The sequence below is a fragment of the Etheostoma spectabile genome, chromosome 5, assembly GCF_008692095.1.
Source record: "Etheostoma spectabile isolate EspeVRDwgs_2016 chromosome 5, UIUC_Espe_1.0, whole genome shotgun sequence".
NCBI classification, from domain to species: Eukaryota; Metazoa; Chordata; class Actinopteri; order Perciformes; family Percidae; genus Etheostoma; species Etheostoma spectabile.
Window position 1 is genome coordinate 22406021 of NC_045737.1, and position 11951 is coordinate 22417971.

General features: G+C 40.1%; 1 protein-coding gene across 1 annotated transcript in view; it reads right to left on the reverse strand.

Moving 5' to 3' along the window:
* Window positions 1-8061, reverse strand: part of htr7c (5-hydroxytryptamine (serotonin) receptor 7c) — a 28172-nt gene extending 20111 nt beyond the window's left edge. The window contains exon 1 of the mRNA XM_032516788.1: window positions 7256-8061. Coding sequence (XP_032372679.1) covers window positions 7256-7722 — 467 coding nt within the window. The 5' untranslated portion in view covers window positions 7723-8061. The remainder of the gene's footprint in view (window positions 1-7255) is intronic.
* Between the last annotated feature and the right edge of the window lie 3890 nt (window positions 8062-11951).

Sequence of the window (11951 nt, forward strand, 5' to 3'; positions counted from 1 at the left end):
CCCCCCCCCCCCCCACACACACACACACACGCACACACACACACCTCTTTTGTTAAGCCAAACACAAAGCATAATTTATGAAAAACTAAAGTCACTCAGGCCCTTTCTTCTTCTTGTCACCAAAGAGTACTAATAGTACTAAGTAAATAAGATGACATGCTGGGAATAGCAAAATAAAATTTTGATCGCTATCTGGCAAATGCTAACTAATCCATCCATCTATCCTCTGTCAAACTGCACAGAAGAGTGCAACACAATACTAATACCGCAGCTAAGGGATAAAAGTTGGGTAATCTCAGCTTTTCAGGAAACAAGGGTTTCTTAACAGTTTTCATCAACCCAAAGTTCATAAAACTCCCTCGAAACATCAATATCTGTAAATAAATTCAAGAAAGTACAAAAGAAACATCAAATGGGGGTCAGATGTTTTTCACAAAAAAAAATGAACATGCAAATCATTTAAAACATCAGCAGAACAACCCAAAACAACCCCCTTCGTAACCTAATTTTCATTTGTGAAAACATTTGACTGGATCTCATTGTTTTAGTGTTTGATCCATCAATACCGCTATGATGCATAGCTGGATCTGGTTCAACAGCTCACTGATTAGTTCCATCAGCAAATCTGATGATGTAAGTGGCTCCCTACAGAGACAAATAAATCAACAAGATAAATTAAATCACAGACCATGAGTCAGTGAATTATGAATCTGTGTACTGTTTAAAAACATGTACAAGTTTCAAATGCCATTTTTGCTAACCAAATGTAAGGGCTGCAGGTAGATATTCATGGTCCCCTGAGGATGAATCCTACAGACTTCTGTGAGCCCCCAATTTTCCTTCTAGCACCAACAGCAGGTCAAAGTTCTCAATTATCCAGTGAAATATTTCAACTTCACCGACAAAAAACGTTCATTTTAGTTTTACTGTACATATTCACAGTTAATATTGACTGTTTTTTAAAATGTTTAAAACATTTTATTTTATTCACTTGTTTATTTTAATGTTTAAAATGATATCCAATCCAATATCTGGTTGATGGATTGGGTATGTAAAATTCATACAGACAGTCCTAATCAACCGCAAATATTTGAATACCGTCACCGCAGCTTTGAAATGAAGGTGAATTAAAGGCAAAAGGAAAAGATTTGATGCATTAGTTCAAGTAACCTCTACTTTTAGGGTGATAAGGTACTTCACAATGTCTGTCATCAATTAACTGAAAGCTAGTAGGATCAAAGATGTTGATGGCTGAGTAAAATATATGCAGTAGGCAGCTTTGGGAAATATTTGGTCATGACTTTTATGCCATTTAACAACTCAAGATAGTGTTAAAGAGTAAAATTTACATGTTGAACGAATACTGGCCAGAGTCTCTATAATTAGCGTTTTGTCAGCCTTTAGTGATTGAAGAAGAGACGAGAGACAAACAACAAGCCCCCTGTTTCACTCCTCCCTTTGACTTTTCTGTCCCCCCTCCCAAGACACCACACACACACACACACACACACACCACACAACACACACACACACACACACACACACCACACAACACACACACACACACACACACACACACACACACAGAGCATCCTATCTGACCACATTATCAGCCGATTGTGGATCTCTCACTTCATGTGCTTCTGTAATAGAAATCAAACAGACAGCCAAACAGGAAAGAAACTGAGCTGCGGTTGAGAGTACAACACAGCATCAAAGATTAACATGCCAAATTAATTCTCCCAGCATTTTTATGTAATAATGCTCTGAAATGTTTTCATTAATAGCATTTTTTACTCTGGAAGAAGTGCTTGTTTATAACATGTGGGCAGTGGTTGATTTAAAAATTTAAATATTGTAAAGATGAGAGTGGTTTGCCTTCTTTGTATGAAACAGCTGTAGTTGCTTGTAACGTTAAATGTGTCTTTTGTGGTTTCTAAGCCCTCTAAAATGTAGCGCTCTCTGTAAACTTGGTGTGATCACATGATTATTCAATTCAATGTTTCATCCTATTACGTACCAAACACACTTTTTGCCCTGCTTAAGAATTCCTTTACATGCATGAACTGCCTTTAATCTGATCGCAGTGGCCTAGCAAGAAATGTCCAATCCTCCACATTTCAGCGAGGTGACCAACAAGTGGGATGTGAATAGTGTCTGAGAGAGTGGAGCTCAGGCGTCACATCATATTACCTGAGGATGCGTCAGCTAGGTCAGGTCATCTGTGTCTGCTGCTGCGGGTGGATGTTCCCATCTGCACAAACCAAGCGCTGTCTCTCCTGGGACGAACTTACATGCCGACCTCACAAAAATATTCTCAGACGTGGAGGGCGGGTCAATGTGGGAGCAGTGTGTAAACTCGGCTCATCGTTGACACACCAGTTGGCAGAAAGCATTTGAAGGCTGTGGCTAATCCTGCTGCCATCAAGCGTGATTTCCTCCCTCAAATCCCTTGCAAAAGCTTACGGGTGTGATCACACCTACACTATATTTCCTTTAGTCTGACCCTTGGTGAGAAAGTTTACTTTAATGCAGTTATGTGATGTTTTTTTCTTGCCCTACATCCCATCCATCTTCCACAAGTTCACTGATAGTTAAGCCAGGCTATATTTGATTTGCAAATGTAACTCTGTCTCTTGCTGCACCAAGCTCCTCCATTCCTTTAGCACTGTCTTTTCTTAGACGTCTCTTCCCACTGTTGTGAATAAATCATTCATATTTGACTTTTGAATTATTGAACATACAACATATTACTCTCAGTGAAGGTAAAAACTCACAGCAGCCAAAAGAGACACTAACTTTTTAGGGAAGTGCCTGAGCCTTTGCCAAAATTGCATGCTTGGGAAAGAGCAGGCCTACATTGATATAAATATATAACTTCTCTTATATTCACTTCCAAACACTCAAACTGGACTCTTCTGCTGTGACTGGGTCAATGCTGTGGTGTGTTAGCTTAAATTTACAGTGTTGAATCTCTACTTAAAGAGGATGGAGGTGCTGAATGGGTACTCATCCATAAGAATGGCCCACACAGCCACAGCCACATTTACACATACAGTACAAAATCAATACCACTAAAACGTATTCTGCAGTTATTGTGACGCGACCCAGGCCACAGGACGGGCAACCTTTTCTTCAAGTCTGTCAATAGCGTGCTGTTATTGTAAGAAAGGTTACTTAACAAAGGGATGTTATTGCTACAGTATATAAGCATTTTGCAGGGGGAGAAAGATGACAATTCAGATTTGCAAATAATGTAAGACTATTTTCTATTATTTAAGCACAGTGTTATTCAAAAAGTTCAAATGTAATTTCCCCTCCAATAGAATGAACAATAAAACATGAGGCAATAAAACATGAGGCAGCGTTGTAGTTGAGTCACCAACTGCCGAGTCCGAGTCAAATCTCAAGTCCAGTGAAGTCTGAGTCACCAAAGAAGAGTCTGAAATACATCTTTTCTTGCTGAACCACTGTCACCTATTTAGACAGACTGCTCAGAAAGTATAAACAATCTTTGAAACATTTGTTAGAATTTTTAAAATGTCTTTTGCATTTTCAATGTTATATAAGGCAACATTTAATCACAAAAAAAACTGCATGTGTAAATATAGTGACATTAGAATGAGACTGTAAAATTAAACCATAGCTGGATGACCAACTAGGCAAAGTGAACAACTGCCAGGGGCCACACCTATGTGTATGGTGTGTGGTCATTTGTTTAATTCCTGCATGGTTAAAGGGGTGCACTGTGAATTTTACACATTATGTTCAGTTTATTCATCACAGTGAATAGACACTGTGAAAAGAAATATACTTTAGCTCTAGGGAGCTTTCTAAAGGCGTGAAGTTTAAAATACATGAACATTTAACAGGAAAGGGAGGCTCTCACAAAAGACACTGAGTTGCACTATGGAAAATGTAGGATTTTGTGTTTTGAGGGCTTGGCCAATGCTTAAGACACTCAGAATAGGTCGTGCTCTGCTGCATCAATTACAAACTGGCTCTTGTCAGTGCTGGAGTAACAGTTTAACTAATCTTGAGACAATATCTCTTTCAGATTCCGCAATAACATCGCAATGAAGGTTTGTCATTATGCCAGCTTTGTTTATTCACACCAAACCAAGCAAAGTGCACATACCAGTAATGTGATTTCACACAGAATGCCGGTATTGACGTCTATACAGCAGTATCAGCACCCAGTGTGTGTGAGCCAATCCGCTGTTAATCAACCGAGTGAACCCGACCTGATCCCTTAAACTTCCAACTTTAACCGTAGCGTAATTGTCATTAAAGAGAAAGACAAACACCGCTGAAGCGCCTGTGTGTGTGTGTGTGTCTGAGAGAGGGGGAGAGTGAGCAAGTGGAACAGAAGGTTACCAGCAAGGTTTCTGTAAGTTATTAATAACTTTGGCAACTCAGAACGCTGCTTTGTCACTTTTTGACCTGCCTGTAGGTCGACTCACACATGTAAGTGACAATAACACAGTAAAATAACACAGTCTCCCATTCCGTTTTCTAAACTTTTGCACAGACAGCAAGGTGGCTTTAACATGCATCAGTCCCATCTTTACAGTCTATCTGAAAGGGGCTCCTGTCTTGTAAAGTATAAATGTCCTGTGTCCAAATGTAGTTTTAAATCTTCATTATTTCACTTTATATTATGGGGGCCTACAACTTATTTTTGCCGTGGGCCCTGACGTGTTTTAATTGGGGCGTTGATTAGACTAGTGTTAAAGTGGATGGTGAATGTCAGAGATTCAATATTCTTCCAGGGTGACAGCAGTTTCTCTGAAAACATCTATTGAAGCATGCCAAGACCCTACAGGATCATAAATCCATTAGCCCCAAACGCTAGGGACCACCACTCTAGCATCACATTGTCTATATTGACATATGCAGCATCAGCCCTGTAAACCTAAAGGAGCTCTCTGAGAGACAATCAATATCCCTCTGCAGCAGAGCACCATAGTCATCAGGGACTGCATAACCTGTCACAAACTAACCCGTTCAATCCTGAGCCTCATTTGCAGCACTCCCTACTGTTCAGCTTAATTTTCCAATGCATGTCCTTGGGAAGCCTAAATGGCAGTGAGAGAGCCCTAATTACAGCTAATTATGGGTCTAATTGGCAATTCCCATCCTAATGAATTATCTCTTTGTTTTCCACTGTGAATCATGTGTCGTACATGCTCTGCATTGTTTAATTATAACAAGCCTGTTTTCATGGAGATCAACAGAAACAGTTTACAGATCTGCATGCACAGCTTGTGTAGGGATGAAAATAAAATAAACTTGCTAATTATTTTAAATTCTCAGTTAAAGTTTTGTGATTGACAAGAAGCAGAGAGATGTGGGAAAGATCCTCTGAATGGTGTGGTTTAGGCGGGTGTGCAGACTTTAATGTCATGGTACGGGATTCAATCACCTACTCTACTTTTTTCAGACATGCTCCCTCACAGGTGGGGGCATTTGTCCTGTCTGACCTTATCACAGTCAATAGAGGCCATGAGACCCGACAGTGCCAGTTTGCCACACTCCCACTTATCCACCACCGGAATACAAAGAAAGGCCTGGTTTGACACAGGGAAATATTTTATTACTGCAGGTTAGTTTGTTTGAACCTACATGATGTCCTCCTTGTATGTTTGCTGGTGTGCTCGATGCAACAGAATGGAACAGAGGGCACTGCAGCCGGCCGATGCCGAAGCAGGGCCACTAACATCACCCGTGATCCAACACACCCTGCTCACCACCTCTTCAGGTTCAGGACCATAAAAAACCTGGTTCAATAGAATGAAAAAAGTGTCTTCCCCCAAGCAGTGAAACTGTTAAATGGTTTATTGTCTCATATCGCAATCATCTAACCAATGTATACACCTCCAAGTTATTTATTATTTATCGTTATTACTGAGGCTGCTAAATGTGAACTGCACGTTCACATTACCTTATCTGTTAGTCTTTAACTGCCTTTTGTATAAAATTGTAATTGTTTTTTTACTTTTACATTTTTATTGTTTGTTGTGATTCCTGTGCTTTTTAATAATCAGGGAGTACCAATGTGATTTTTGTGAAAACAATGTAATTCAACAGGAGGATGTAGCAGAACAATGTGCAACTGGTTCTACACTGACTGAAGAGGCTCGTTCATGGCCTAACTCAGTGAGTGGCTACACTGTCCATCCATTTTGTGGCCTATGCGACCTCTTACCTAACCCCCTTGAAGGCTTGTGAGTCTCTGCCCAACTAATCTTGTTACCTTCTGTCCAACCAGCCCAGAACATGTTCATAGCTTTTTCAATCACACTAGATCACAGAATTATATCTATAATCCAGTTCCTCCTGTAACATCATTAGGTTGTTGGGCGCATTTGATTACTTAGTGCTCAACGCGTCCACAAGTAGGAAACAATTCTGAGTGTATTGGGGGGGATTCATCAATACTATTAGCCTCTGTCTTCATTATGGTACTGAGGTTGAACAATGACACAATCACTTTTTTTCATCAATTTCGTTGTGGATTATTGAGGGAGCAGTAGATACATTTCCTTTGTCACAAGCAATCAGGCTGAGCTCTCTCATTATGAGCTATGAACTTTCCCAATTTTTAATGTGGAATTTGAAGCAACTTACTATGGGCCATTTGGGAACTAACTTGCATGGATGATTTTGGTACAATGATGCAAAACACCTGGATGTCAAAGCTCATATTCAGGCCCATGTGTGTAGTGAGACAGCAAAACAACATTTTGTAGTTTATTTTTCTCAGAAGTGAACTTCACCTATAGAACTTTTTATTTTTTTATTTAAGGGGCGCAATAGTAGAGAGCAGTGCGATGTGTCCTTTACAGAAACGTAGGACGATGGGAGCAGCTGTAAGGTCGATGGGCGCTAATCCTAAATGCGTAATTAGTCTACAAGAAGCACTGCTCATGGTCCGGTCAAGCAAAAATAATTAAGCGTGGTATAAATTAATCACAGTCTGCGAATTCATTTTCTGGTTCAGGAATTTCAACCGCACAGACAATCAGAGGCACGGTTCATCTGGAATTAGGAATTTAAATGTCATTTTCCGGCGTAAAAAACATATTCATTAATTAATTTGGCACTTGAACTGTTCCTGCCCTCGATGTACTTATAGAGCAGCTTTTAAAAGACCATATATAGGATATCTGAATTATCTGTTTCATTTCAAACGCAGGGTGCACTACATGCATAATGTGGATGCCATTGCAAATTGACAAATTTGGCAACTTACCTATCAACGCTGATCACGCACAGGGTCATGATGGAGGCAGTGCAGCACATTACATCCATGCCGATGAAGATGTTGCAGAACACCTCTCCAAAAAGCCACTTGCCCCCGGTGAGGTCTGTCACTATTACAAACGGCATTACAACTATGGCCACTGACAGGTCCGCCACTGCGAGAGAGACCAGAAGGTAGTTTGAAGGTTGCCTTAGTTTCTTCACCACGCACACCGCGATCACCACCAGCGTGTTTCCCATGACGGTTACGGCCGTGATGATCGCCAACATCACCCCAATAATGATCTTCTCCGGGTGCCCGAAATCCTGCAGCTGCTCCCCGCATGTCTCGTTCCACATGGTTGTGGGACTGATGGTGACCAGGACGTTGTACATGAGCTGCAGAGTGCCATTGATAACTTCGGAAATATCCTCTTTCTTGGTAAAAGTGAGCTCAATTCCCGAAGTATTGAACATCACGACAACGTTTTCTCGGAAGGGGTGCAAGCGACACCTCGAAAGTGCACTCCAATTACGCGCATATTTGGATATGTGTAACCTGCTCTCGACTCCTGTCCAGCGGTTTTAGATCGCGACTGTTGCAGCTGCACCACATCGCGACTGCCTACAACTCACACAGGCTTCTTGACTGCTCTCTGTTTAAGAATGATCCGTCTAAGTGTTATAGGTGCGCGCTCCATCCCTTCGGGGGGAAAATAACTCCTACTCCAAAAGTGTGACATTTGAAAAAAAAAGTTATAGAATCTAAACATGCCGGAGTAGTTGTTCACTAACCGGACAAATATGGACTGTTTGTGGGAGATCTATCCTTGTGACGCATCACTAAGGGCGCACAGACAGGGAGGGATTCGGAAGGAAGCGGTTTCAAAGTGGATTCAATGAGTCCAAGCAGTAACAGTTTAGTGGTTATTTGGGCATTCTCCTAGCTGAACTCACCATCTTAATCAGAGAATAAAGATTATAGCACGAATTTCCTTGTGTGCCTTTTCATTAAAATAATCAATCTTATTGCACAGGTACTGCACTTATGTATAATGACAATAAAGGCATTCTGTCCTGTTCTATTCTATAATCTAGCGTGTGTCTATTTTATATCATGGCTGTTAGTTAATAACAAAAATCCCACATAATACACATATCTCCCCATAACCACCCTAAGGATATATGTGTATTATGTGGGATTTTTGTGATCGTCTCTGTAATTGTCCGAATGGGCTGGTTGGAAACCCCTATGACAGATTTGATTTTTAAAACAACCAAGCCTTTTTTGGAGAAAAGGAAATCATGCAGTAAAGTTTGCTTTAAAAAATAAATAAAAAGAAGTCCCTGCTTTCCCACATGCCTGTAGAATTTGAAAAAGAGACAGGAAATGAACCTCATGGCATTTTGCCAGTGCCCCCAACTAGAAAAAAACATCAATAGAACATCTCAATCAAACTGTGAGAGTCAAACTCATTTCTTATACACTTTTCTATTGTGCTGATGCCTTTCTTGGTTGCCTTGGCTCCTCAAATGTAGCCTCTGAAGACAAATCTAAAGAGAAAGTCCAGCCTTGCTGAGGATGCTGGAAGAGGACATAGGGGAAAACTTCCCAGGATTTTTGCTGCTTGCATCATCGTCCAGACAGCAACAGCTGTGGTGTGTTTGTCCCCCCTGGCTCTGGAGGGGCCAGTGCTGTTTCCCACAATTCTCTTATAGCCTGTCATCACTGCTCTTCCTCACATGCGAGCCACCACAGCCATGGCCTTTTAGTCACCATTACCTACTGCTCAGTCTGACAGACAGGACAGTAATGATTGTCACATCAGATTAATGCCACTGACCATTGGCAGTTTGTGCCAGACCTTCTGCTGTCAGGTACATTTGGCCCATTTTGCGTCAAGGAAATTGGAGAGGAGACAGGTCACGTTTTTAGGGTGGAAAGCCTCTGAGGCAAGTTCTCAGGGCTTATGCAAAACCACCTGTCAACATGTCAGTGTCTCTTTCAGCCCCTTCAAGGGTCTAAAGAGGTTACACCTGCTTTGGGAGCAATAAGGTGAGATGGTTAGGAGAAAGTATGAAATGAGTAATTAAAACCAAACTGAGCAAACAGTTATTCCATCTTTGTTGAAGCAGCCACATAGGCAAGCATTCAACCGTGATGAATTTAGTTTTAGCTTTGTGTGCCTTTGTGGTAGTTTTGTGTGTTTTTGTAGTCATTTTGTATCTCTTTGTGGTCATTTCTGTGTGTCTTTGTGGTCTTTTTGCAGTTTTATTGCGTCTCTCTGTGGTTGTTTCATGTCTTTTTGTTGGCTTTTTTTTATCACATAGTATTCCTTTGTGTCTCTTTGTGGTTTGGGGTCTCTTTGCGGTCATTTTGAGTTTTTGGTGGAGGTTTTTTGACCTTTTTGTTCCATTTGTTTTTCTTCATGGTTGTCTTTGTAGCTGTATTATTGACTATCTAACAAGAAACAGTCACTTCAAAGGTGGTCCTGGCCCAGGGGCCCCCTACAGTTGTTCAGTTGTGAGTAGAAAAAGATCTGTGTGCTCCTTTATTGAAACGTGATTTGGTAGAAAATAAACCTGTCAAACTTCATTTGTAGAGCCACCCAAATTTTATAAAATCCAGATTTTTTTGCTATCTATGATGGATCCACGATATAACAGACAGATACATCAGGGGTTAAAATGTATTGGGGGTTTAGGGTATAAACCTTAAAGTCATTCCAACAGTTAGCAAAAGAATATAATTTACCAGCCCATGATTTTTACAACTAAGACATCACCTTAAGAAACATAAGGAGTGGGAGAATATCTGTAAAGCCCCATTAAAACTAGAAGAATTACCAATGGCATGTACAGAGGGAGAGACAAAAAAAAGGGGTTACATTAAAATTGTATAATGTACTGCAACAGGAATCCAACAAAAACAATTTGGATTTCAAGGGAAAATGGGAATTGGAAACTAACCTTATAACAACAGATGAACACTGGGAAGAAACATTCAAAGCAGGATGATTGGAAGTTCGATTGGAAGATCAAAATGAGGTATTTTAACACTCCATCTATTACCTCAAAGTACAGTAATACTTCTGAGAGATGTTGGAGGGGTTGTAGATTGGTGGGGGACTTTACTCATGTTTTTATTTACTTTTTACTTTTTGGAAGAATATCCAAAAGGAAATAAAACATGTTTTGGGTATTGACTTTAATTTAGATCCAGCATTGTACATATTGGGTATAGTCCCAGACAATGTCGTAGATAGGAACTTTACTTCCTTACTGAGAATTCTGCTTTTAATAGCAGAGAAGAAATTACAGTTTTTTGGTTGAAGCCACAGCCTCCCAGTATAACGGAATGGAGATTAAGAGTAAAAAGTGTGTTCACCATGAAGAAAATCACAGCAAGGTTGCAGCTCAAGTCAGACAGGTTTAATCAAAGATGGTTACCATTGATACAGATAATGTCACTTTAGTCACCTCATTTTTTAATTTTATTTGTTTCCACTTCAGTTGTATTTCTACACCTACTGCCGTACAGTTGACACTAAAGGTATACACTTATTGCAACATGTTCTACATTTGCTACATGCTCATGTTCCCACCTTTTAAGGGGGAAGGAATATTTGAAGATAGAATGTGAGGGCATGATCATATGTTTGAACTGAAACTGTAATGTAGGTGTTGTGTGGGGCTGCTATGTTTGTAATTTAATGCAAAATAAAAAAGCAAGTTTAAAAAAAACAAAAAACGTGGAGTGGTTTGTCAGAAGTAAAAGCGTTGTTTGAACCAATTACAGGAAATTACCTTAAAATGCAAAATTTATTATAATCCCCATTGCAGCCTAAATCCCCGGTGGCCTGTTTGGATGTTGGGTGACTAAGACTCTGTCCAATAAACAAGCCCCATGGTAATCCATGTGACTTTTTGCTCACAAGCACTGGAACCATTCTAATTGGGCAGTTAGAACAAAAATATTTGGTAAACATGTCCTATAACAGGAATAATGCAGGCTGTCATCACGTTTTACATTTTGACCTGTAATTACATGAAGTGTAACTGTCAGAACACAGCACCAAAAGCAAGCCATCCGGTCTTATCCAAACAATCTGTATTAGAAATGATAGGTAATGCCATTGACTATGTCGTCTTGGAGCCCATCTGTATCTCTGACATGAACTGGCATAATGTTATCAGTCAGTCAGTTGAAGTCAGATGTCTGCTCTTTAGAAGTAGATTACAGCTGAACGCAGACAGGTGGAGATTGTCTCTCTTCACAGGCATGGGGGATGGATAAACATTGTTTATCTCATTTTCCTGGCAGCTAATTGAGGATTTGCGAACATTACCTTAATAAAGTGACACACGGAGTATGAGCTAATTTCATCGTGTTAACAAAATATGGAGAAAGAGAAAGAATGGAGCAGAACATGGAAGAACACATTGGTTTCTGGAGTAACTGGGCGCAGAAAGGACCAGTGAAGAATGCAAAGAGTGTTTGTGATTTTGTGCTGAACGCAAAGAGAAGATCACTTCCGAATGACAAACACACAAAATTATAAAACCATGGATTTTATTTTAGTATCAGCCAAATAATTCAAATAGGCTTGATTCTGCTATTGATTTCAGCTATTTTACTAGCTTACTACAGCCAAGAGGTCTCTTGTGTTGTCTTAAACCCCTTTATCTCAATTTCATAGAATCTC